Below are 26,839 nucleotides of genomic sequence, written 5' to 3' on the forward strand. Positions count from 1 at the left end.
CTCCCGGCTGGCTCCTTGTTTGCGGCGGCGGGCCAACAATGCGGCGCACCTGTTTGCAGCAGGTCCGCTTAGTCCCTCTTGGAACGCGCGCTGGAGAGGACGTGCTCTAGCTGACAGCGGAGGAAGTCGCGCCCTTCCTCCAGTACTGTATGACGCTCCCACAGCCAGCGCATTGGCTCCTGGGCACCTTTCCTCCGGCGCCCTGTCCCTCCCGTATCCTGCCGACTACGCCACTTGTGGGTGTCTCTCCCCACATGTACAGGTCAAGGGAGGGAGACGGAGCCATTCAGGCAGTGGAGCACCAACATGTCGAGGAGTTTAGTCAAACGGGTAACGGGAAGGATCGCTGGCAACACAGGAACATCAAATAAAAGGCATGAGCAGAGTTTGTTTTTAGTGGCCGAGCTCCAGACCGCCAGCATTGCCGCATCCTGCGCTCCCCACTGAAACATAGAACAACAAGAAGACCCTCCTAGCTGGATCCGACCAATCAGTGCTGAAGAGGCTGTTTGGGCAGACCCGGAAATAGCCAAGCCAGCCCGGTCCCCTGCAGATGTGGCTTAACCACGACCCCCTAGTCTGCCACACACACCATGTGGTGTCATGACCTTTACCACATGGCTAGAACTGGCTGCCAATAACAGTTTTCATCAACCCTGTTACTACCCTCGAAACGTAACAGGTTTGACGGTCACATGGTTGAGAACAATTTTACTTTTAGTGACAACTTTTGACCCAAGAGGTTTCCTGTGGGAAAATAAAGTGCAGCAGAGAAATCCAGCCATGATGGAAACATGATGGCATTGTGCATCTTTTGAATAATTGAACTGAGAGAATTATTTCTGAAAAAAATACTAAATACAAAACTTTGTGAAAAATTATTTAATTCAAAAATTTTTGTGCATGTTCAGAAAATTATCTGTCGACCCCCAGAAAATACATACACATACAGATTCCGTCATTTATAGTTGGATGGCTCAGGATCAGCTACTAAAAACCAACTGAAAGAACTGCATCAATAATTTTGAAAATATTGTTCTGTTTGTCTATCTTCATGCTTTTTGTATATTTGTTAAACGTAAATTGTCAATGGAAAAGAAGACATTTTTAAACCTGTATCAAGAAAAAATTAAAGATACTGAGTTCATGGATTTTTTTTTTTACACCATAACAATTGTGAATCTATTTCAAAAATAACCATTGAGAATGTCCTTGTTGAGATCGCAATCGTCGAGCATATATTTGCGTAAGAGTCATTTATGTGTCATATTGCTGAAAAATAAGTGAGCTCTTTGTCATTTCCTTCATTTCTGAATTAAACCTAAAATGCGATCAGAGCTTTTATACGGCTTGCTCTATGATTTAAGGGATGACCACTCCTGGTGTTGGTCTTTCCCTACTTCTACACCATCTACTGTCTGGGTGAGTAGAGCTCAAACTCCTGATGAGCATCAACAGCTGTTTATACTCAGGTTCTACTTTGATCGAGGCATGTTGTGCTTCCACAAACCTGTGTGGTGAAGATCAGACTTGACAGTGAACACCCTGGTTTTTTTTTAATATGGCAGGGTCCCTCAAACTCCCTCCTGATTTTCATCCCATTGATTAAAACTTGTGACTAATCATCCCCATGAGTGAATGCAAAATATTCACATACTCTAAGATATTTTATGTTGTATCACTTTGCAGAAGAAAATGTGAAAAGTATAATGTTTTGTGTTATTTGTTTATTTGGGTTCATTTTCAAGTTTGAGTAATTAGATGAACATCTGATCAAATTTTAGGTCAAATTTATCAAAAAATTCTGAAAGTTCTGAAGGGTGCTGAAGAAGATGAAGAATGGCCTCTTGGGTTTGTAGATGTGATTCCAAATGTAACTAATTCATTTAGGAAAAATAAAATGCATGTTACAAAAGTAGTTGATACAATGAATATATATAAAATAAGACAACCTTTTAAAATGTCATTTTATATCTTACATATTATTTACAATTGCTCCCTTTACTTTATCTGGCAGCATTTTGCTTCGTCCACCTTGTATTTGCAATGTTAGATTATCTTTTGTTTTCCAAAGAAGGATGAATTTTTGGTCCATTACAATTGCATTTAATGTCCTGTTAAATATTTTAATTCATACATACTCATTTGTTAGACATGGCTTTTGTTGTAATAATATTACAGCACAATACAAATGTTATATTCTGACAAGAGTCATTTCTCTGTATATCCAGTCACAATAGAATTTCTAGAACAGATACACAGGGAAAAAACAACACAAAAAGCAACACACAAAAACACTGAAATTAATTTTGTCTGTGTAAAAACAACTGTAGTTTTCATATCGGGATAAATAAACCATCTTATCCATCTTTCCATCGATCTGTCTCTCTGTCCGTCTGTCTGTCTGTCTGTCTGGCTGTCTGTCTCATTGCTGCTCACAAGTTTAAATGAATTAATTTATTAATGATTGATCAAATATATTCCTGTCATGTTTCAAGTCACACGATAGCATTGCTTCTTAAGGCCTCCACTTCATCATCTGCAATTCTTCATATAATAAAAAACAGACAAAACAGAACCAGACCTAATTCTCTCTAAAAACTGACCTGACACCAAGAATAAAAGAGCTTCACTGAACCAACAATGGCTATCATCGAAATTACGACTGTATCAGCAAACAAACAATGCATTACTGGGAAGATTCATCCTGCCCTGAACCCATTATGTACAATTTTCTCAATTTCTTTAGGTTAAAGTATAAATGTGAATGGTTGTCATTAACCACAACATTGTATTGTATTACATTGTAATACAAACATTGTATTATGATGTTACATATGATGCAATTTCCTAATCCTATCTCTATCCATTTCAACTTTGTCTCATGTTTAAATCAAAACCGCCGTAGAATGTGAAACAGTTTCCCTTCAAATGTTCCCTGTGTGTTGTGCTGCTAGAATATCTTTGTCTCACAGGAGCCATGCTCCAGTATCCGAAGGGTCACAATTAACTTAATGGCTCTTCTAAACCAGGGATAGAATAAAGCGTAAATCAGTGGATTCAAACAGGAATTGAAGTACAACAGCCAGGACACAATAGCCCAAGACAAGGTGTTGTTTGATATGTCCTGTCCTGCAAGAGAAGGGTAGTAATATGGACAGAAGCACATTAAAAACACCATGATGACAATACCTAGAGTTCTAGCTGCTTTTCTTTCTGATTTCTTCGCAGTTACCCTGCCAGGCAAAACAGTTGTAATGTTAGATTGCATAGCGCGTGCCTGGGACACAGCCACTACAAACACTTTCATGTATAGAATTACAATTAACACAGAGGGGCCGATAAAGGTAAACACCAGGTCAACCGCTCCAGAGACATAGTCAGTCACCACCACACACTCTCCATAGCACCTGTTGTGTTTGTTCGGCTGCTGAAGATGTCCCTTCAAAATAATACCGTTGTACAGAATGGAAGAGGCCCAGCACAGACAAATGGAGCATTTTACTCTTTTCTTAGTTATTTTGATAGAGTAATGCAGAGGATAGCAGATGGCTACAAAGCGGTCAACAGATATTAGGACCATGTTTCCCACAGAGGCCGACGTCAGAATAAAACTTCCGATGCAAGACAAAGCACACATGAGTTGTCCCAGCAGCCAGCACGTCTCTATGGAGTGGACGGACTCCACAGGCATCACCAGAAGACCCACGAGCAGGTCTGAGATGGCCAGGGAGAGCAGCAGCAGGTTGGTGGGAGTGTGGAGCTGCTTGAAGTGGGAGATGGAAATCACCACCAGCAGGTTCAGAGCCACAGTGAGCAGAGCAATGGAGAACAGCAGAGTGTAGAAGAAAACGATTTCAGAGTGAGGGCGGACTGGTCTTCGACACGAGCTGTTAAGAAGTTGAGGAAAGCAGAGCTCCTGTCTCTCCATGATCAGAGGGATGTCAGAAGCCTCAAAGGTGGAGGAGACAACTCCAAAGAGGAGAGACAACTCTCTGGCCAAACAATGCTTTGTACATTTCATTTATCTTTTCCTCACCAGTTCCCTCCCCTCTGTTATTTCCTCGTCACCCTTTGAATTATGTGACCCTCAATCTCTTTCCTAATTCCCTGTCTCCACAGTGATGCAACAAAACTTAACTTGAGGATCATCAGATGCCAAGTTGTGCAAGTACAATACTGGTCAAGTATCTGCACGTATAGTAGGCCGAATACATTTCAAAGTAAACATTTATTATTTCTGCTCAACTAAGAAAAACAGAATTTTTATACATATGGGTCATTACACGAAAACGTGCCATTTCCCATTTTTAATGTCTGATTTTTAAAGTACTGTTTTGAGAGTCTTTAAGCAAGTTTTTGAATAAAGCAGATTCTTACCTCTCAGAAAAATGTGCCGCCATCTCAGGCTATCTTTTTTTTTCTTTTTTTTTCCCTAATTATCAACATGCATATGTGTGTTTAGTCAACCCTGTCACCAACATATCAATTACTGTTTGATGAGGTTTTAAATCCATATTTACAACAAATCCGCTATACATTGAAAGATGAAATCCCCGTTATTACACTAAGTGGATTTATAAAGTGAGAATATAGAGGAGTTTACTTTTTTACACGGATAAATATGTTCATTTACAATTGACACTTTCACAGCATCTTCTGTTTAAAAAAAAGTTATAGAAACAAAATAATACCCACATTTATTTGAGTGGATTACTGGTCTCTTTTACTTAACATATGAGTTGATTTTACATTTGTGTTTTCATTTTTTAAATTATATTAAAATATTATTCACTAACAGGGCTGAAACCTCAGTAACAGGGTTGACAACAGTTACTGTATTGGTTATACTGCCTGTTTCAGTTAGTTGTTGTAATGGAGTTATAATGGGACATTCAAAAGCCTTTAATTCAACATGACTAATCGGAATACTTGAGACAAATTTATTGAGGGTTTTAGTACAGAAGACAATGAAAAATGATGATACTGCGGATGTCAATATTAACCAATTGTTTTTTTCAAAACATGAAGGATATTGAAATGAAGAAACAAAGGCCTAATATTGCTTCTGCTGTGCCACCTCAAACATAAACAGCAGTACCCCGTAGAAAACAGCGGTGAACCTCTGAGATGAGCGACAGCCGAACAACTTTCCTGTCAACAATCTACTGAACGAACATTCGCGGAATGCAGTGACAAACAACAGTGGAACCCCCCCCTGTAAAGGGTGTGGTTAGGACCCAATTGCAGCACAAAGACAGGCAGGGATATTTGGTAATGTCTTTTAGAGCAGACGGAAGACAGGCAGGGGGCCTACACAATGTTGCATTCTAATGAAAACAAAATATTTCAGTCCTTAATGAACCTCTTTCTCTCACTGCTCCCCAGTAGAGCTGTTCCTGAAGGAAACAGAAATTTTACAGGAATTTGTTTACCAAGAGACATTGGTAGGCCAACAATATAAATTGGCCCAAGAGGTTTCCTGTAGGAAAATAAAGTGCAGCGGAGAAATCCAGTCATGAAGGAAACACATGTAAACATATCAGTGGAACTACACAGAAAGCCTTCTAGCTGCAGGAACTAGGATGCACCATGTGATCTATTTATGATGTCACAAGTCTCCCTGTCTTAGAATTTGGAGGATACAACAAAGGCACATACATATACACATAGAAAACACATTATGTACGTAAAACCGCGACGCCAAATACACACATTGTCTATATTTAATATCCCATAGTGGCTGCACCTTCACTGTACAGGATTATATGGGGGATGGTAGCTATTATATAGGGGATGGTAGAGCTGGTCATCTAGTTATCTAGTCGCTGGTACCATCCCAGGCTCCTCCTGCTAGCTTGCTGTAGTGTCCTTGAGCAAGACACTTAACCCCTAATTTCTCCTGATGGCTACGTCCATCTGTGTTTGAATAATTGTAAGTCGCTTTGGATAAAAGCATCTGCTAAATGTCTAAAATGTCTAAATTTCTATATATATATTATATTAGATCGATCAGGAGTTCTCAAACTTTTTGGCTGGCAACCCCTCAAAAAGAAAGACCCCGTCGTTCGGACTTGCCAATGTGCAACAACAGCATAGTGAAGTACGCGTACAAACCTCTGAGTAGTTGGCACCCCAAGTGATTAGAATTTCAATAAAATCATTACCATTCGTGTCATGTTAGTGGTGGTTTTTGTTACACCACTAATTGGAGTTACACCACTCTCAGTGTCTGAGGGTGACGTCAGGAGAGCTCTGATGCGGGTGAACACCAGAAAAGCTGCGGGTCCAGATGGCATATCTGGGCGAGTACTGAAGAAAGGTGCTAACCAGGTAGCCCCGGTGTTCAATAAAATATTCAACATCTCCCTGGGTGAATCAGTGGTCACGTCCTGCTTCAAGAGGTCCACCGTCATTCCTGTCCCGAAGATCACCTCTCCTGCCCGCCTGAATGACTACGTGGCCCTCACCTCAGTGGTCATGAAGTATTTCGAGAGGCTGATTAAGGATTATATCTGTGCCTCCTTCCCCCGCACCTTGGACCCATTGCAGTTTGCGTACCAGCAGAACAGATCAATGGATAGCGCAGTTTCCCAGGCACTGCACACCACGCTCCGAACCTGGATGGCCGGAAGGGGGCCGATGTGAGAATGCTGTTCATCGATTATAGTTCAGCTTTCAATACCATAGTCCCCACCAGACTGGCTGTCAAGCTGAAGGAGCTCGGACTGAACACTCCACTGTGTGCCTGGACCCTGGACTTCCTCTCAGGCCGCCCCCAGGTGGCTAGAGTGGGGAAGCACATGTCCAGCTCCCTCACTCTGAACACAGGATCCCCCCAGGGCTAAGTCCTCAGCCCCCAACTGTACTCCCCGAACACACATGACTGTGTGGCGAGGTCCAGCTCCAACACCATCATCAAGTTTGCTGACGACACCGTCGTTGTGGGCCTGATCACCGACGGCAATGAGAAGGCCTACCGCGAGGAGGTGACTGACCTGTCACTCTGGTGCCAGGACAACAGCCTCCACCTGAACGTCAGCAAAATTAAAGAGCTGATTTGGACTTTAGGCGTGGATTACAACTGAGGATGCACACGCCCTTGGTGATTAATGGGACTTCTGTCGACAGGGTGAGCAGCTTCAAGTACCTGGGAGTCCACATCACAGAGGATTTAACATGGACTTTACAAACAGACACTCTGGTGAGAAAGGCGAGGCAGCGTCTTCACCACCTCAGGGAGCTGAGGAAATTCCAGGTCTCGGTGAGGATCCTCAAGTCCTTCTACTCTGGAACAGTGGAGAGCATCCTGACAGGCAACAACTCTGCCTGGTTTGGGAACTGTACTGCTCAGGACAGGCGGCCCCTGCAGACGGTGGCGCGTTCAGCTGAACGTACAACTGGAACAACCCTCCCCTCCCTGCAGGACTTATACACCAGGAGGTGTAGTTGCAAAGCCCACAGGATCATGAAGGATCCTCACCACCCCAGCAATGGACTGTTCCAGCTGCTGCGGTCAGGCAAGCGCCTCCGCAGTCTCACAGCGAGAACAAAGAGACTGAGACGAGTTTCTTCCCGAAAACCATAGGAACTGTAAATGCTGACCTCACCAGGGGTCCTCACTGAGCCACACACTACCTTACTGTACTGTATGTAGCATACTGTACCTCATACTGTGTCACTGTTCTGGGTTGGTCGGTGTTACCGTATTGCTGCGCCGTACTGTTGTATACTGTGCTGTATATCTCACAAACACTACCTCACTTTATTCACATGCCACTTTGATGCAAATATCTGTATATACATAAATAGCCTATTCCATATACATAGGTCTATCCCATATACATAAGCCATGTTCCCTTTATCTATTTTGTACCCCCACCCTGCATTACCTTTGAGTTCTTATTTTATTTTATTTTATTCTATATATTTTATTTTATTCTATAGTATTAGACTGACTGCATTACGTTTTAGGAATCAGTTAGTTAGTCAAGTAATAATTCTTAGGTAGCTATTCAGTCTAGAACATATGGTGTGTAATCACCGGTTGTGTTGCATTGACATTTCACTGCATATATGTATGAAAGTATGTATATGTATGTGACGAATAAACCTCTTGAATCTTGAATTTTGAATCTTAATTTGTGCCGTCAAAAATATAATTTGTGGGCTATGGTTTTTGATGTATTTAACATTATATTTCATGAGCTTTAATGTTACTTTTAGTCCCATCATTGTCCATATCACGTGATGGGTGACCAACAATCACAATTTTGTGCAGGACAGTCCCACATTTTGACCAATTGAAACTTGTAAATTGAATACATTTCCATCATATTGACATTTATTTCCATGCATGCTGTGCAGAGAGTCAGTGCAGCAGCAGCTTTGATGACAGCAAAGTGTCTTTCCTTTTCCTCCAGTAAGCCAAACCAGGCATGTTGTCTCTTTCTCTCATTCTCTCTTATGGAAAAGTGAATCCTACTGAAAAGGTATTCATTGTGCACCTGCTGAATAATTTAACAGAGAGAATTATTTCTGAAAAAATATTTTTATTTTGGGAAAAATTATTTCATAAAAAAAATAAAAATAAATTCGTCACTTTTGTGCATGTTCAGAAAATCATCTGTCGAGCCCCAAAAAATACATACAAATAGAGATTCCTTAATTTATAGTTGGATGTGCTTGACAAAAATAATTTTGTTTAAGAATAAAAATGATTAACTAGCACAGGATCAGCTATTAAAACCTAACTGAAAGAAGTGCATCAATAATTTGGAAAACGCTATCTTTGTCTATCTTCTTGCTTTTTGTTTATTTGTTACTTTTTTTTTTACACCATAACAATTATTCTAACTATAACTAACTAATAATAACTATTTCTAAAATAACTATGAAGAATGTCCATGTTCAAATTGCAATCGTCAAGTAAAAAATTGCGGAACAGTCATTTATGTGTTATAAAGAGTTTGCTGGAAACACTTTATAATTTCCAAAATTTCTGAATTTCACCTAAAATGCGATCAGAAGTTTTATACGGCTTGCGCTACGATTTTAGGGACGACCACTCCTGGTGTTGGCCTTTCCCTACTTCTACATCATCTACTGTCTGGGTGCGTAGAGCTCAAACTCCTGATGAGCATCAACAGCTGTTTATACTCAGATTCTACTTTGATCGAGTCATGTTGTGCTTCCACAAACCTGTGTGGTGAAGGTCAGACTTTCATCTTTGTTTTGTTTTTTTACATGGCAGGGTCCCTCAAACTCACTCTTGATCTTCATTCCATTGATTGAAACTCGTGACTTATCATCCCCATGAGTGAATGCTTAAGATTCACCTACTGTAAGATATTTGATGATGAATCACTTTGCTCAAGAAAATGTATAATGTTTTGTGTGATTTGTTTATTTGGGTTCATTGTCAATTTTGAGTTATTGGATGAACATCTGATCACATTTTAAGAGAAACTTATGGAGAAATTCTAAAAATTCAGAAGGGTGATAAAGATAAAGAATGGCTTCTTGGGTTTGAAGATGTGATAAGATGTAACTCATTTATTACTACAAATAAAATACATAATACAAAAGAAGTTGTTACAATATATAAAAGAAGACAACCTTGTAAATTGTCATAGCATTTTATATTAAACATATCTTTTGCAATTGCTCCCTTTACTGTATGTTGCTGCATTTTGCTCCGCCCACCTTTCTTTTGCAATGTAGAGATTATCTTTGAATTTCTGGTCCATTACGATTGCATTTTATGTCCTGTGAAATATTTTAATTCAGACAAAGTAATTTGTTCGACATGTCTTTTTTGTAATAATATTATTGCACAATACAAATGTTATATTCTGACAAGAGTCATTTCTCTGTATATCCAGTCACAATTTTTAGAACAGGTACACAGGGAAAAAAACAACACAACAAACACGCCACACACAAAGAGCACTGAAATTGATTTTGTCTGTATAAAAACAACTGCAGTTTCCCTCTGGGATTAAATAAAATATCTTATCCATCTATCGATCGATGATCAATCTGTCTGTCTGGCTGTCTATCTGTCATTATGTACAATTTTCTTAATTTCTTTAGGTTCAAGTATAAATGTGAGTGGTTGTTATTAATCACAACATTGTTCAAGTTCAAGTTCAAGTTCAAGAGATTATTTGTCACATACATATACATACGGTCATACATATATGCAGTGAAATGTCACGACACCCGGTGATTACGCACAATAAGCTCTATAAACTCTAAAAATACTAAAAAATACCAAAATGTGCATAATCGACACCAGGTGCTCGTGCAGGCAGCCGCAAGGGGAGGCGCCACAATCGCGATTCTGGGTCCTATAATTATATAATAGAATTGTATTATGTTTTATGATGTTACGTATCATGCAATTTGCTAATCCTATCTCTATCCATTTCAACTTTGTCTCATGTCTCACTAAAAACCGCCGTAGAATGTGCAACCGTTTCCCTTCAAATGTTCCCTGTGTGTTGTGCTGCTAGAATATCTTTGTCTCACAGGAGCCCTGCTCCAGTATCCGAAGGGTCACAATTAACTTAATGGCTCTTCTAAACCAGGGATAGAATAAAGCGTAAATCAGTGGATTCAAACAGGAATTGAAGAACGACAGCCAGGACACAATAGCCCAAGACAAGGTGTTGTTTGATATGTCCTGTCCTGCAAGAGAAGGGTAGTAATATGGACAGAAGCACATTAAAAACACCATGACGACAATACCTAGAGTTCTAGCTGCTTTTCTTTCTGATTTCTTCGCCCTGCCAGGCACAACAGTTGTAATGTGAGATTGCATAGCGCGTGCCTGGGACACAGCCACTACAAACACTCTCATGTATAGAATTACAATTAACACACAGGGGCCGATAAAGGTAAACACCAGGTCAACCGCTCCAGAGACATAGTCAATCACCACCACACACTCTCCATAGCACCTGTTGTGCTTGTTCGGCTGCTGAAGATGGCCCTTAAAAATAAATCCGTTGTAGAGAATGGAAGAGGCCCAGCACAGAAAAATCAAGCTTTGTACTCTTTTCTTAGTTATTTTGGTAGAGTAGTGCAGAGGATAGCAGATGGCTACATAGCGGTCAACAGATATTAGGACCATGTTTCCCACGGAGGCCGACGTCAGCATGAACCCTCCGATGTAAGACAAAGCACACATGAGTTGTCCCAGCAGCCAGCACATCTCTATGTAGTGGATGGATCCCACAGGCATCAACAGAAGACCCACGAGCAGGTCTGAGATGGCCAGGGAGAGCAGCAGCAGGTTGGTGGGAGTGTGGAGCTGCTTGAAGTGGGAGATGGAAATCACAACCAGCAGGTTGAGAGCCACAGTGAGCAGAGCAATGGAGAACAGCAGAGTGTAGATGAAAATGACTTCAGAGTGAGGGCGGACTGGTCTTCGACACGAGCTGTTAAGAAGTTGAGGAAAGCAGAGCTCCTGTCTCTCCATGATCAGAGGGATGTCAGAAGCCTCAAAGGTGGAGGAGAGACAACTCTGAAGAAGAGAATCTCTCTCTGGCCAAACAAGGCTTTGTGCATTTAATTTATATTTTCCTCACCAGTTCCCTCCCCTCTGTTATTTCCTCGTCACCCTTTGAATTACGTAACCCTCAATCTCTCTGTATTTTAGGACGGTGCCACATATTGTATACTCCTCAGTATAAACAAAACCTCACTTCAGGATGAGTAAGGAAGTACGAGGGAAAGTAACAAAGTACAAGTACAATACTTGTAAAGTATATTCATGTATAGTAGGCCGACTATATTTCAAAGCAAATATTTATTATTCTTGCTCAACTAAGAAAAACAGGATTTTTATACATATGGGTCATTATACGAAAACGTGGCATTTACCATTCTTAATGTCTGATTTTTAAAGTACTGTTTTAAGAGTCATTAAGTCCTTTTTTGGATTAGGTAGATTATTTCCTCTCAGAATAATGTGCCATGCCCTTTCAGGCTATCTTTTTTTCCCCCCACATATGATGAACATGCATACTGTATGTGTGTTTAGTCAACCCTCTTACCAACATATCAATTACTGTTTGATAAGGTTTTAAATCCATATTTACAACAAATCTGATATACTATGAAAGATAAAATCCCCCTTGTTACACTAAATGTGTTTGTAAAGTAAAAATATAGAGGAGTTTACCTTTTTCTATGGATAAATATGCAATTGACACATTCACAGCATCTTGTTTAAAAAAAAGTTATGGAAACAAAAAGTAATACCCCAATTACTGGTATTTTTTACTTAACATATAAAACGAGTTGATTTTACATTTTTCTTTTCATTTTTTAAATTATATTGGAACAGGGTTGACAAGACTTACTGTATTAGTTATACTGCCTGTTTAAAGTAGTTATTGCTGTAATGGAGTTATAATGAGACATTCATAAGCCTTTAATTTAACACGACTATTCAGAATATTTTGGAGACAAATCTATTGAGGGTTTTGGCGTAGAAGATAATAACAAATGTTGATACTGTGGATGTAAATATAAACCAATAGTTTTATTCAAAACTTGAAGAATAATGAAATGATATTACAATTAAATGATCTATCGAACATGTCTATCCTTGAAAGAATAAACAGAAGCCTAATATTGTTTCCGCTGTGCCCCCTCAAATGTAAACGGTAGTACCCCAGTTGATAACAGTGTTCAACCTCTGCGATGAACGGTAGCGGAACAACCTCCCTGTCAACAATCTATTGAACGAATGGTTGTGGAATGCAGTAACAAACATCAGTGACCAACAGCAGTGGAACCCCCTGGCCACACACACACACACACACACACACACACACACACCCCATCCTGGTCAAAAATATTGGCACAACGGTAGTGGAATGACGATTCAACAATCTGTCAATAGTTTGCCCACCCAAAAACTCTGAATGTCACCCCCAATCAGCACTCTAGAACCGAGGGCAAAGGGCAGCGACCACCCACTTGATAGCTCGACACTCCTTCTCCACAGTGCTAAACTTGGACTCGCGCAACACTGCACCCGGCCCTCTGTCCAACACGTCAGTCTGCAAGCAGAAAGGAAGAGAAAAGTTAGGCATACCCAGCACTGCCTTCCCACAGAGAGCCGATTTCACCGTCTCAAAAACCTGTTGCCACACCTCCGTCCAACCTTTCGAGTTAAATCAGACAAAGGGTTGGTCAGTGCCGAAAAGTCGGCTACAAACCTTCTCTAGAAACCTGCCAGCCCTAAGAACCGCTTTACCTCCTTCTTGTTCTTGGGTGCGTCACAAATTGGTACAACACCTGCATAGTGGAGAAAGCAGATTTCTCCTTGGACTCTGGCGACAAGCGTATCTGCCAGTAGCCCTTAGTTGAATCCAGTTTCGTAGAAAACTGAGCTGTGCCTAACTGGTCAATGCGCTCGTCGACCCGGTGCATGGGAAACACATCAAACTTCTATACTGCGTTCACTTCCCGATAGTCACAGAAGCAGACGGACTCCTCTATCACGCAGGTGGGACAGTCCGAGAAGAAGGACCGGGTGTCAGGGAGCAGGGTCGGCCACCAGAAGTGCTGCCGGACGACGGCCAGGGTGCGGGTGATCCCGGGATGGCAGCTGAGGCGGGAGGCATGGGCAGAACCTGGGAGCGTGTGGAGTCAGGAACGAACAGGCGGTTAGGGGGTCCGGTACCTGGGTCGGGCTGGTGCTCCTGCGCTTGGGTGACGAGGGACTCGATCTCCCAGGTGTGTGTGGCAGCAAGGCACAGGGGTGGAAGGATGGGTTCAGGATCCCCTGTCTTCTCCTCTGGCGCGAACACACGGGACAGGGCGTCAGGCTTGGTATCCTTGGTTCCTGGGCAGTAGGATAGAGAGAAGTTAAACCGGCCAAAAAACAACGCCCACCTGGCCTGCCGGGAGTTGAGCCACTTCGCCGTCCGGATATAGGCCAAGTTCTTATGATCGGTCCAGACGACGAAGGGATGGATTGCTCCCTCAGACTGTGGCGCCATTCCTCCAGGGCTAGTTTGACGGCCAGTAGTTCCCGGTTACCCACGTCATAGTTGCGCTCGGGTGGGGTGAGCCTGCGGGACAGAAAGGCACAGGGGTGGAGCTTACCATCGGTTGGGGAGCACTTAGAAAGTACTGCTCCTACCCCCGTGTCTGAAGCGTCCACCTCTACCACGAACTGGAGGTTGGCGTTGGGCTGGGCCAGGACTGGGGCCGACGAAAAGCGACTCCTGAGGTCGAGGAACGCGGCCTCAGCCACGGGGGTCCACTTGAAGGCCACTGCGGTGGAGGTAAGGGCTGAGAGGGGAGCAGCGATGTGATTGAAGTTACGGATGAAGCGCCGGTAGAAGTTTGCAAACCGAGGAACTGTTGGAGCTGCTTCCTATTGGCTGGGGTTGGCCACTCCACCACGGCGGCCACCTTCTTGGGGTCCATCTCCAGCCTCCCTCGGCCAATGATGAATCCTAGGAAGGAAATGGACGGAACATGGAAGACACACTTCTCGGCCTTAACAAACAGACGGTTCTCCAGGAGGCGCTGCAGCACCAGACGTACATGTTTTACGTGGTCGGAGAGGGATTTGGAGAAAATGAAGATGTCGTTGAGGTAAACAAAGACAAATGAGTTGAGCATGTCCCGGAGGACATCGTTAATTAGGGCCTGGAAGATCGCTGGGGCATTTGACAGACCAAAGCGCATAACAAGATACTCGAAGTGTCCGAGCGGGGTGTTGAACGCGGTCTTCCACTCGTCCCCTTCGCGGATGCGGACCAGGTGGTAAGCGTTGCGGAGGTCGAGCTTGGAAAAGTGGGTGGCACCCTGGATGGGGACAAAGACTGAATCCATCAGGGGCAAGGGGTACTTGTCTTTGATAGTGATGTCGTTAAGTCCCCTGAAATCAATGCAAGGACAGAGGATCTTGTCCTTCTTAGCCACAAAGAAAAACCCTGCACCTAGCGGAGAAGACGAGGGGCGAATAATCCCGGCAGTGAGAGAGTCGCGGATGTGATTTTCCAGGGCCTCCTGTTCGGGCCGGGAGATGTTATACAGGCGACTGCTGGGGAGGGGGGCGCCTGGCAGGAGGTTGATTGCGCAGTCGTAGGGGCGATGAGGTGGTAAGGATAGCGCCCCCTGCTTGCTGAAGACCGGGGCCAGGTCCAGATATTGCGACGGAACCGAGGGCAGGCCAGGGCTCTTGGGGGCCCCTGGGGGTTGAGGCCGAGCGGAGGCAGTGGGCATGACAGTGTGTGCTCCAGGAGCTCACGCTGCTCGAGCGCCAGTCCATCTGAGGGTTGTGGGTCTGGAGCCAGGGGTACCCCAGAACCACGGGGTTCAGTGGGGAATCAATGAGGAAGAACCTTAAGGACTCACGGTGGTTGCCGGAGAGTAGCAGTTTGAGGGGAGCTGTCTGGTGGGTAATCTGGGTCAGATGTGACCCGTTCAGCCCCTTGACCTCGAGCGGTGCGGAGAGAGGGATGGGTGTCAGTCCTAGCTGGCCGGAGGACCCTGCAGGCTGCTGACGGCCGCCGAGATGTCCGGAGGTGTTCCGCGATGTCCCGGAGGGCCTGGTCATGTTGCCCAAACAACACTCCTTGGTCCCGGAGTGCGCGGCGGAGCCCTGCTGTGTCGGCTGGGTCCATGTTTTCCTGGCCAGACTGTACTGTCACGACCAGAACTGGGAGAGACCCAAACGCACGACACAGGGAGACGGAAGGCAGGCAAAGGATGTTTATTAGCCTGGACGGTGGAACTGGACGGAGGGACCCGGTTGGATAGGGATGGAGCAGGGCAGGGCAGGGATGATGATGACCAGGAGATGGGGTCCAGGATCCGGGTGGAGAGACGGGGAACCCGGCTGGATTGAGATGGACGGGCAGCCTTGGTCGACGAGCGGAGACAGGCAGGTAAACCGGGCTGGGTGGATTTGGAGAGACAGACTGGGTCGACGAGAGGAGACAAGCAGGTAAGGGGAAGACGAGGCAACGAGACATAAACTAGGAACAAGGAATATGCACTAGGAACTTGGAACTTGGAAGGGAGCCAATAGTGATATAACTCGGGAAAGCTTGTTGACGGTCTGGTAAGGAATGACTAGGAAGCTGGGACTAAATGCTGTGCAGGTAATTGATCCCAGGTGTGTGCAATCGGGCTTGAGTAGGGAGCTGCAGATGGGGCAAGGGCAGCCTCTAGTGGCGCTGGGGGGCCGTGGGCCTAACAAAAGGCCCCGCAAAGGGTATCGTCCTGCGACTGCTCCAGCGGAAAATCATCCATGGAAGGGATCACTGGGACTGGGGAAGACCCCAGATGGGACTCCTTCGCTCCTGACCCCTCAGCAACCACTAACGACCCCTCAGCGTTGCCGCGCGCCGTGCAACACTCACTTAACGTGTCAAACCCTGGGAAATATGTACCCAGAATCAGGAAGTGCGATGGGTAACTGCAGCCTTCACCCCATGCTTTTGCCCCTGGTAACATATTTCAAGCCACCCCACCGAATAGGTGTGAGTATACCCCTGCACACACCGAATCTACACGTGTGATGCCTCTAAAAAAGCTCAAGGTCGAACCAGGCGCTCAGGGACCATCGTCTGAGAACAGCCAGAGTCCAGCAAAGCCTGATGTCTACCCCCTTGTATTCTTCCCGTTATGTTGGTTGTATGTCCCTCCCTGACTGGGGGAGTGGCCCGGCAGACAAGCGACGTGAACCACCTGTCCGACCTCCTTCATGAGGCAGTCCCGTCGAACGTGGTCTGGTTGCCGGCAGTGCCAGCACCCCTGCCCAGGTGTTTGAGCAGATGTAAGTGGGTCCGCGGCACCGCCCTGGGAGGTTATGGGAGACAGAGAAGTGACAGCACGGTAAGGGAAGACAGCGTCCCACGGCACCAAAAAGCAAGGCGGAACCCCAGCCGGCCCCCTCCAGGTTGTTGGGCAAGGCCGAGTTCCCAGCAACTCCCGGGAGGGCCCTAGGGGTGGACGCAGCGGGCCTCTGGAGGTCCTCCCACGGGGCACAGGGACTGGCTGGGGAGCCAGCTAATCCCGCGTGGGTCCTGGGGACGGACGCAATGGTGCCCCAAAGTTCCTCCCCAGGGGTGCCGTGAGGGGCTGAGGACCCGGCCAATCCCGCGTAGGTCCTGGGGGCTGACAGCCCCTGGGCATTCTCCTCCGGGACTCCGGGAGGGCGGAGCCAACGTGGGTCCTGGGGCCGCCTCGGGGCTAGTCCCCCAGCTGGCTCCTGGTTTGTAGCAGCGGGCCAGCTACGCATCGTGGAATGCTCAAGCCACTCCTCGTCCCGGTGGCGCTAGTGTGTCCCAGAGACGGCGATGATACGGTGACAGCACCTCCGGGAACGCGTGCTGGAGAGGACGCGCTCCAGCCGACAGCAGAGGAAGTCGCGCTCGGCCTCCAGGACTGCGTGACGCTCAAGCCAGCGGATTGTCTCCTGGGCGCCTTTCCTCCGGCGCCCTGTCCCTCCTATCCTGCCGACTACACCACTTGTGAGCGTCTCTACCCACATGTACAGGTTTAGGGAGGGAGACGGAGTCATTCGGGCAGTGGAGCGCCGACATGGCGAGTAGTTTACGGGTAACGGAACTGGCAACACAGGAACATCAAATAAAAGGCATGAGCAGAGTTTGTTTTTAGTGGTTGTGCTCCAGACCGCCGACGTTGCCGCATCCTGCGCCTCTGCTCCCCACTGAAACATAGAACAGCAAGAAGACCCTCGCAGCCGGATCCGACCAATCATTGATGAAGAGGCTGTTTGGGCAGATGCGGAAACAGCTGCGCCGCCACAGCCAAGCCAGCCCTGTCCCCTGCAGATGTGGCTGAACCACGACCCCCTCGCCTGCCACACACACCATGTGGTGTCATGACCTTTACCACATGGCTCGTAATGGCTGCCAATAACAGTTTTCGTCAACCCTGTTTCCCTAGAAACCTAACAGGTTTGACAGTAACATGGTTAAGAACAATTCTACTTTTAGCGACAACTTTTGGCCCAAGAGGTTTCCTGTGGGAAAATAAAGTGCAGCGGAGAAATCCAGTCATGATGGAAACACATGTAAACATGTCAGTGGAAAAAAAATAAAAAAATAATCGGTCGAGCCCCAAGGAATACATACACATACAGATTCCTTAATTTATAGTTGGATATGCTTGACAAATTTAATTAGTTTATTAATAAAAAATGTGACCCGAAGGGTCACAATTAACTTAATGGCTCTTCTAAACCAGGGATAGAATAAAGCGTAAATCAGTGGATTCAAACAGGAATACGACAGCCAGGACACAATAGCCCAAGACAAGATTGCGATAGAGTGCAGTTATATGACTTCGCCAGTAGAGGGACTCTATCTTAAGTAAACGCTCCTTCGCTCGCTCTGTCAGTTGTTGTACTGGTAGCCAGCCTGGCATGTTACCGCCGCGCCACATGTTGCTGAAGACGGTTAATAAAAGGTGAACAAACCAGGAGTTGGTCTCTGTTACCTGACGGCAAAATACCAGGATACTACAAAGGTGTTGTTTGATATATCCTGTCTTGCAAATATATGAGAAGATGAACTTAAGGATGATAGAGTACATAGAGTACATACATGTCTGATTTTTAAAGTACTGCTTTAAGAGTCTTTAAGCCCCTTTTTGGATGAAGTAGATTCTTACCTCTTAGAAAAATGTATTTTTTTCCCCCACATATAATCAACATGCATGTGTGTTACCAACATATAAACTACAGTTTGATAATGTTTAATCCATATTTACAACAAATCTGATATGCTATGAAATGTAAAATCCCTCTAGTTTCACTTAGTGTGTTTGTAAAGTGAGAATATAGAGGAGTTTACCTTTTTCCATGGATGAATATGCTCATTTACAATTGACGCTTTCACAGCATCTTCTGTTTTCAGAAAAAGTTATGTAAACAAAATAATAAAAGCGCAATTTATTTACTCTTTATTTACTCTTATTTACTCTTTATTCAAAACGTGAAGGACAAACTTATCCCTGATTTTCATCTCATTGATTGAAACTCGTGACAAATCATCCCCATGAGTGAATGCTAGAGATTGACATACTCTTAAGATATTTTATGTTGTATCACTTTGCTCAAGAAAATGTGAAAAGTATAATGTTTTGTGTTTGTGTTTATTTGGGTTCATTGTCAATTTTGTGTAATTAGATGAACATCTGATCACATTTAAGGAGAAATTTATGGAGACAATCTAAAAATTCAGAAGGGTGACGAAGAAGATAAAGAATGGCCTCTTGGTTTTGAAGCTGTGATTCCAAATGTAACTCATTTATTTAGGAAAAATAAAATTAATATTACAAAAGTAGTTGATACAATAAATATATATGAAATAAAACAACCTTGTAAATTGTCATGGCATTTCATATCTTACATACAATTTACAATTGCTCCCTTTACTGTATGCTGCTGCATTTTGCTCCGCCCACCTATCATTTGCAAAATAGAGATTATCTTTTGCTTTTCCAAAGGAGGTTGAATTTCTGGTCCATTACGATTGCATTTTATGTCCTGTGAAATATTTAAATTCAGACAAACTCTTTTGTTAGACATGTCTTTTTTTGTAATAATATTATGGCACAATACAAATGTTATATTCTGACAAGAGCCATTTCTCTGTATATCCATTCACAATAGATTTTCTAGAACAGGTACACAGGGAAAAAACAACACAACATACAACACACAAAAAGCACTAAAATTGATTTTGTCTGTATAAAAACAACTGTAGTTTCCTTTTCGGAATTGCTGCTCGCTAGTTTAAATGAATGAATGAATTGATCAAATATATTCCTGTCAGGTTTCAAGTCACACAATAGCACAATGCTTCCTAAGGCCTCAACTTCATCATCTGCAATTCTTCATTAAATAAGACAATTCCTGTTATAAACAACACAGAACTAGAACTTCTTCTCTCTAAAAAACTGAACCGACATCCAGGATAAAATAGCTCCACCGAACCAACCAATCCACTGGCTATCATCGAAAATACGACTGTTTCAGCAAACAAACAATGCGTTACTGAGAAGATTCATCCTGCCCTGAATCCATTATGTACAATTTTCTTAATTTCTTTCGGTTCAAGAATAAATGTGAGTGGTTGTCATTAACCACAACATTGTATTATGTTTTATGATGTTACATATCATGCAATTTGCTAATCCTATCTCTATCCATTTCAAATTTGTCTCATGTTTCACTCAAAACTGCCGTAGAATGTGAAACAGTTTCCCTTCAAATGTTCCTTGTGTGTTGTGCTGCTAGAATATCTTTGTCTCACAGGAGCCATGATCCAGTATCCGAAGGGTCACAATTAACTTAATGGCTCTTCTAAACCAGGGATAGAATAAAGAGTAAATCAGTGGATTCAAACAGGAATTGAAGTACAACAGCCAGGACACAATTGGCCAAGACAAGGTGTTGGTTGATATGTCCTGTCCTGCAAGAGAAGGGTAGAAATATGGACAGAAACACATTAAAAACACCATGATGACAATACCTAGAGTTCTAGCTGCTTTTCTTTCTGATTTCTTCGCCCTGCCAGGCACAACAGTTGTAATGTGAGATTGCATAGCGCGTGCCTGGGACACAGCCACTACAAACACTCTCATGTACAGAATTACAATTAACACACAGGGGCCGATAAAGGTAAACACCAGGTCAACCGCTCCGGGGACATAGTCAGTCACCACCACACACTCTCCATAGCACCTGTTGCGCTTGTTCGGCTGCTGAAGATGTCCCTTCAAAATAATACCGTTGTAGAGAATGGAAGAGGCCCAGCACAGACAAATGGAGCATTTTACTCTTTTCTTAGTTATTTTGGTAGAGTAGTGCAGAGGATAGCAGATGGCTACATAGCGGTCAACAGATATTAGGACCATGTTTCCCACAGAGGCCGACGTCAACATGAAACCTCCGATTCCAGACAAAGCACACATGAGTTGTCCCAGCAGCCAGCACATCTCTATGTAGTGGATGGATCCCACAGGCATCACCAGAAGACCCACGAGGAGGTCTGAGATGGCCAGGGAGAGCAGCAGCAGGTTGGTGGGAGTGTGGAGCTGCTTGAAGTGGGAGATGGAAATCACAACCAGCAGGTTGAGAGCCACAGTGAGCAGAGCAATGGAGAACAGCAGAGTGTAGAAGAAAATGACTTCAGAGTGAGGGCGGACTGGTCTTCGACACGAGCTGTTAAGAAGTTGAGGAAAGCAGAGCTCCTGTCTCTCCATGATCAGAGGGATGTCAGAAGCCTCAATGGTGGAGGAGAGACAACTCCAAAGAGAATCTCTCTCTGGCCAAACAATGCTTTGTGCATTTAATTTATATTTTCCTCACCAGTTCCCTCCCCTCTGTTATTTCCTCGTCACCCTTTGAATCACGTGACCCTCAATCTCTTTCCTAATCCCCCGTCTCCACAGTGATGCAACAAAACCTAACTTAAGGATGATCAGATGCCAAGTTGTGCAAGTACAATACTGGTCAAGTATCTCCATGTATAGTAGGCCGACTACATTTCAAAGTAAACATTTATTATTCTTGCTCAACTAAGAAAAACAGAATTTTTATACATATGGGTCATTACACGAAAACGTGCCATTTCCCATTTTTAATGTCTGATTTTTAAAGTACTCTTTTGAGAGTCTTTAAGCAATTTTTTGAATGAAGCAGATTCTTACCTCTCAGAAAAATGTGCCGCCATCTCAGGCTTTTTTTTTTTTTTTTCCCTAATTATCAACATGCATATGTATGTTTAGTCAACCCTGTCACCAACATATCAATTACTGTTTGATAAGGTTTTAAATCCATATTTACAACAAATCTGCTACACATTGAAAGATGAAATCCCCGTTATTACACTAAGTGGATTTATAGTGAGAATATAGAGGAGTTTACTTTTTTACACGGATAAATATGTTAATTTACAATTGACACTTTCACAGCATCTTGTTTAAAAAAAAGTAATTGAAACAAAATAATACCCACATTTATTTGAGTGGATTACTGGTCTCTTTTACGTAACATAAAAAATGAGTTTTTACATTTGTTTTCATTTTTTAAGTTATATTAAAATATTATTCACTAACAGGGCTGAAACCTCACTAACAGGGTTGACAACAGTTACTGTATTGGTTATACTGCCTGTTTCAGTTAGTTATTGTTGTAATGGAGTTATAATGGGACATTCAAAAGCCTTTAATTCAACATGACTAAATGAAATGATACTGCGGATGTAAATATTAACCAATTGTTTTTTTCAAAACATGAAGGATATTGAAATGAAGAAACAAAGGCCTAATATTGCTTCTGCTGTGCCCCCTCAAACATAAACAGCAGTACCCCGTAGAAAACAGCGGTGAACCTCTGAGATGAGCGACAGCGGAACAACTTTCCTGTCAACAATCTACTGAACGAACATTCGTGGAATGCAGTGACAAACAACAGTGGAACCCCCCCCTGTAACGGGTGTGGATAGGACCCAATTGCAGCACAAAGACAGGCAGGGATATTTGGTAATGTCTTTTATTTGTAGAGCAGACGGAAGACAGGCAGGGGGCAGGCAGGATACGTCTTCGGGGACAGGCAGGTTCGATAACGATGAGTGCAGACAGAAGACAGGCGGGGGGGCAGGCAGGGTACGTGGTCGGAGCGAGGCAGAGTCGGTAGCAGGGAATCAATCCGGAGAACGCTGGAGAGTGTGGTGCAAGCATCGAAGACAATCTGGCAAAGGGTGACTGGTGAGAGAAGCATATATAGTGGTTAGATTGCAGATCTGGAACAGCTGTGTGCGCAGGTGAATGGAGTTGGACTAATGGGACAGGTAAGGAGAGGGAGGGGAAGTAGAAGAAGGCGGAGATCATGACAGTGTACTTGTAACCTGGTACTGCAGAAACAAATTACAACAATAGTAACTTGTACCAAAACATTGAGAATTTATTTACAGAGCTGATAGCTGTATACTATCTATTTGTTCAATATTTAAGTGAGAACTGAAGTATATCTTTTGGTTGAATTGTACATGAAACAAAAAAAAATAAAAAGGAAACTTACACAATGTTGCATTCTATTGAAAACAAAATATTTCAGTCCTTAATAAACCTCTTTCTCTCACTGCTCCCCAGTAGAGCTGTTCCAGAAGGAAACAGAAATTTTACAGGAATGTGTTTACCAAGAGACATTCGTAGGCCAACCATATAAATAAAATAAAATAAAATAAAATAAAATAAAATAAAATAAATTATAAGAGAGCTCTCATAAAAGATAAAGACGCAGTACAAATACTTGGACCCTGCTGTCCTCAAATGGAATGCGCAGGATGGCACGCCAACAGGTCCTCAACCCACTGGGCACCTGAACCATATGTAGCCTCATATACTGTATCAGAACAATTTGACTTAACAAATATGGAATAAAACTCGTAGAGACTAAACATAAAACTAAACCTCAAAATTATTGAATCCTTACCATCATTATATTAATGTAATTACATTAATACAACTTCCATACTTTATAGTAGAGCACATACATTACAACTCATTACTATGTGAACCTCAAACATTCATCTGCCTAATACACATAAACCCTATAAGAAAATATAGCTTAAATTGTGCATAAACCGTTTGGATAATACACCTTTGTAAACATTATGTAGCCATCATCTAGTAGCTAAACCCTTAGCTATACCAATTAGCTAGCTAGATAGTTAGCTAAAAACGATTGGCAATTTTAAACTACAAACAATATAAATTCTTAAGGGTCTGTAAACACATAAAACACTTAAACAAGTACCAGTGTTAAAGCATGAATGCTCACCTAGTAGAAATATAATTAAAGCAAAGTCTGATTTAATGATGGCGTCGAGCACCGGAGCTTTTTAGCGCTGGCCATAAGACTCTCGGACAGCTTCTCATGGGGTCTCGCCTCACCTGAACCACATGTAGCCCAACCAATGCTTTTCCAGTCGTAAACGCAACACCGTAAACTGTGTTACTGTCGTGCACAGCTCTTAAAGACAAAAATTACCTATTTACACAGACTGTCTAAATGGCATGTAGGTTACATACACAACATAACGGAAGTGCCCTGGTCGATCAGGATTTCCTTTCGAATCCCAACTCGGGAGATGACCTGAAACAGGGGATGGGCCACACTTTTGGCCGTAATACTGCGCAGGGGCACTGCTTCGGGGTACTGGGTTGCATAATCGATCCATCACTAACACACAACAATGCCAGCGAGCACTGCGGTCTAACGGCCTGATGAGGTTGACAGTCTTTCAAGCGGCGCCTCGACGAGGGAAAAAGACCTCAACAGTGCAGTTGGTGGAGCCAGAGGATTGACTAATTTGTACGTAGAACAAACGGCGCACCATTTAATTTGCACAAATGTCTGGCCAATAGAACCAGGCCATTATCCGCTGCAGAGTTTTATCATGTCCGAGGTGTCCCGCGATCTGGTTATGTGGTGAGCCGCCTGGAAGAGCATTTCGTGGCACCAACAACTGGGTTATTTCCTCTCCCGACTGAGTGTCATGGTTCACGCGATACAACCTGTCCCTAATCAGCGACAAAAATAGGTGAGTGAGGGCTGCGTCTGGGCGCATCAACATGCAGATTTAAACTACCCTCTCAAAGGCATCACAAAGGGTATCTTCCAGCAACGGCTCCAGTGGAAAATCGTCCATGGAAGGGATCACTGGGACTGGGGAAGACTCCAGATGGGACTCCTCCGCTCCTTATCCCGCAGCAACCACTAACGACCCATCAGCGTTGGCACATGCAGTGCAACACTCACACCTCTCTACCAACGGTGAGTGCACTCCCCTAGCCTCCTTCATTCACATGTCAAACCCTGGCCAATCCATACCCAAAATGTGGAAGTGCGACAGGTAACAAAAGCCTTTACCCTATGATACCCCCTTGTACTCTTACCGGCGTTGAAGCAGCTGTTAGTGGGTCCCGCAGCACAAAAGAGCAAGGGGGAGCCCCAGCCGCCCTCCTCCAAGTTGTTGGGCAAGGCCGGTCCCGGCCACTCCCGCAAGGGTCCTGGGAGTGGAAGCAGCAGGTCTCTGGAGGTCCTCATAGGGGCACAGCGACTGGCTGAGGAGCCAGCTAATCCTGGGGCCTGGGTCCTGGGGCTAGACGTAGCGGTCCCTCTGCGGTCCTCCCCCGGGGTGACGGGACGGGCAGAGGACCCAGCCAATCCCGAGTAGGTCCTGGGGGCAGACGGCCCCTGGGGATTCTCCTCCGGGGCAAATGGAAGGTCGAAGCCCAGGTGGGGCCGGGCTCGGGGCTGGTCTCCCAGCTGGCTCCTGGTTTGCGGCGGTGGACAAGCTACACGTCGCGCCTGTTCGCAGCGGGTCCGCTCAGTCCCTTTTAGAACGCGTTCTGGAGAGGACGCGTTCTAGCTGATAGCAGAGGAAGTCGCGCTTGTCCTCCAGTACTGCGTGATGCTCCCACAGCCAGCGGATTGGCCCCTGGGCGCATACCCTCTGGCACCCTGTCCCTCCCGTATCCTGCCGAGTACACCACTTGTGGGTGGCTCTACCCACATGTACAGGTCTAGGGAGGGAGACCGAGTCATTTGGGCAGTGGAGCGCCAACATGTCGAGGAGTTTACTCAAATGGGTAACAGAAAGGATCGCTGGAAACACAGGAACATCAAATAAAAGGCATGAGCAGAGTTTGTTTTTTAGTGGCTGAGTTCCAGACCGCCGTCGTTGCCGCATCCTGCGCCTCCGCTCCCCACTGAAACATAGAACAACAAGAAGACTCGCCCAGCTGGATCCGACCAATCAGTGCCGAAGAGGCTGTTTGCGCAGACCTGGAAAAAGCTGCACCACCACTAGAGCCAAGCCAGCCCTGTCTCCTGCAGATGTGGCTTAACCACGACCCCCTAGTCTGCGTGTGGCAGAGAAATCCAGTTATGATGGAAACACATGTAAACATATCAGTGGAACTACACAGAAAGCCCTCTAGCTGCAGGAACTAGGAAGCACGGTGTGATCTATTTATGATGTCACAAGTCTCCCTGTCTTAGAATTTGGAGGATACAACAAAGGCACGTACATATACACATAGAAAACACATTATGTACGTAAAACCGCGACAACGCCAAATACACATACATTGTCTATATATAATATCCTATTGTGGCTGCACCTTCACTGTACAGGATTGTATGGGGGATGGTAGCTATTATAAAGGGGATGGTAGAGCTGGTCATCTAGTCATCTAGTCGCTGGTTTGCTCCCAGGCTCCTCCTGCTAGCATGCTGTAGTGTCCTTGAGCAAGACACTTAACCCCTAATTGCTCCTGATGGCTGGGTCCATCGGTGTTTGAATAATTGTAAGTCGCTTTGGATAAAAGCGTCTGCTAATTGTCTAAAATGTCTAAATGTCTATATATATTATATTAGATCGATCAGGAGTTCTCTAACTTTTTGGCTGGCAACCCCTTAAAAAGAAAGACCCCGTCGTTCGGACTTGCCGATGTTCGACAACAGCATAGTGAAGTACGCGTACAAACCTCTAAGTAGTTGGCACCCCAAGTGATTAGAATTTCAATAAAATCATTGCCATTCGTGTCATGTTAGTGGTGGTTTTTGTTACACCGCTAATTAGAGTTACACCGCTGGGGATGAGCGCGCACTCTCAGTGTCTGAGGGTGACGTCAGGAGGGCTCTGATGCGGGTGAACACCAGAAAAGCTGCGGGTCCAGATGGCATATCTGGGCGAGCACTGACGACCCGTGCTAACCAGGTAGCCCCGGTGTTCAATAAAATATTCAACATCTC

General features: G+C 44.3%; 3 protein-coding genes across 3 annotated transcripts; all 3 read right to left on the reverse strand.

The window, feature by feature from the left end:
* Window positions 1–2,953: 2,953 nt before the first annotated feature.
* Window positions 2,954–3,931, reverse strand: LOC307228369 (trace amine-associated receptor 13c-like; the record flags this gene model as incomplete). The annotated part of the gene is made up of 1 exon (XM_079998007.1): window positions 2,954–3,931. One exon carries the CDS (start codon window positions 3,929–3,931, stop codon window positions 2,954–2,956), a length of 978 nt encoding a protein of 325 aa, XP_079854133.1.
* A 6,582-nt stretch (window positions 3,932–10,513) lies between these two features.
* On the reverse strand, window positions 10,514–11,485 carry LOC307228370 (trace amine-associated receptor 13c-like; the record flags this gene model as incomplete). Its single annotated transcript, XM_079998008.1, has 1 exon — window positions 10,514–11,485. One exon carries the CDS (start codon window positions 11,483–11,485, stop codon window positions 10,514–10,516), a length of 972 nt encoding a protein of 323 aa, XP_079854134.1.
* Window positions 11,486–20,304: 8,819 nt separating this feature from the next.
* On the reverse strand, window positions 20,305–21,276 carry LOC307228371 (trace amine-associated receptor 13c-like; the record flags this gene model as incomplete). The annotated part of the gene is made up of 1 exon (XM_079998009.1): window positions 20,305–21,276. One exon carries the CDS (start codon window positions 21,274–21,276, stop codon window positions 20,305–20,307), a length of 972 nt encoding a protein of 323 aa, XP_079854135.1.
* Window positions 21,277–26,839: the final 5,563 nt, after the last annotated feature.

Source organism: Zeus faber (genome assembly GCF_960531495.2).
Source record: "Zeus faber genome assembly, chromosome: 3".
Lineage (NCBI taxonomy): Eukaryota > Metazoa > Chordata > Actinopteri > Zeiformes > Zeidae > Zeus > Zeus faber.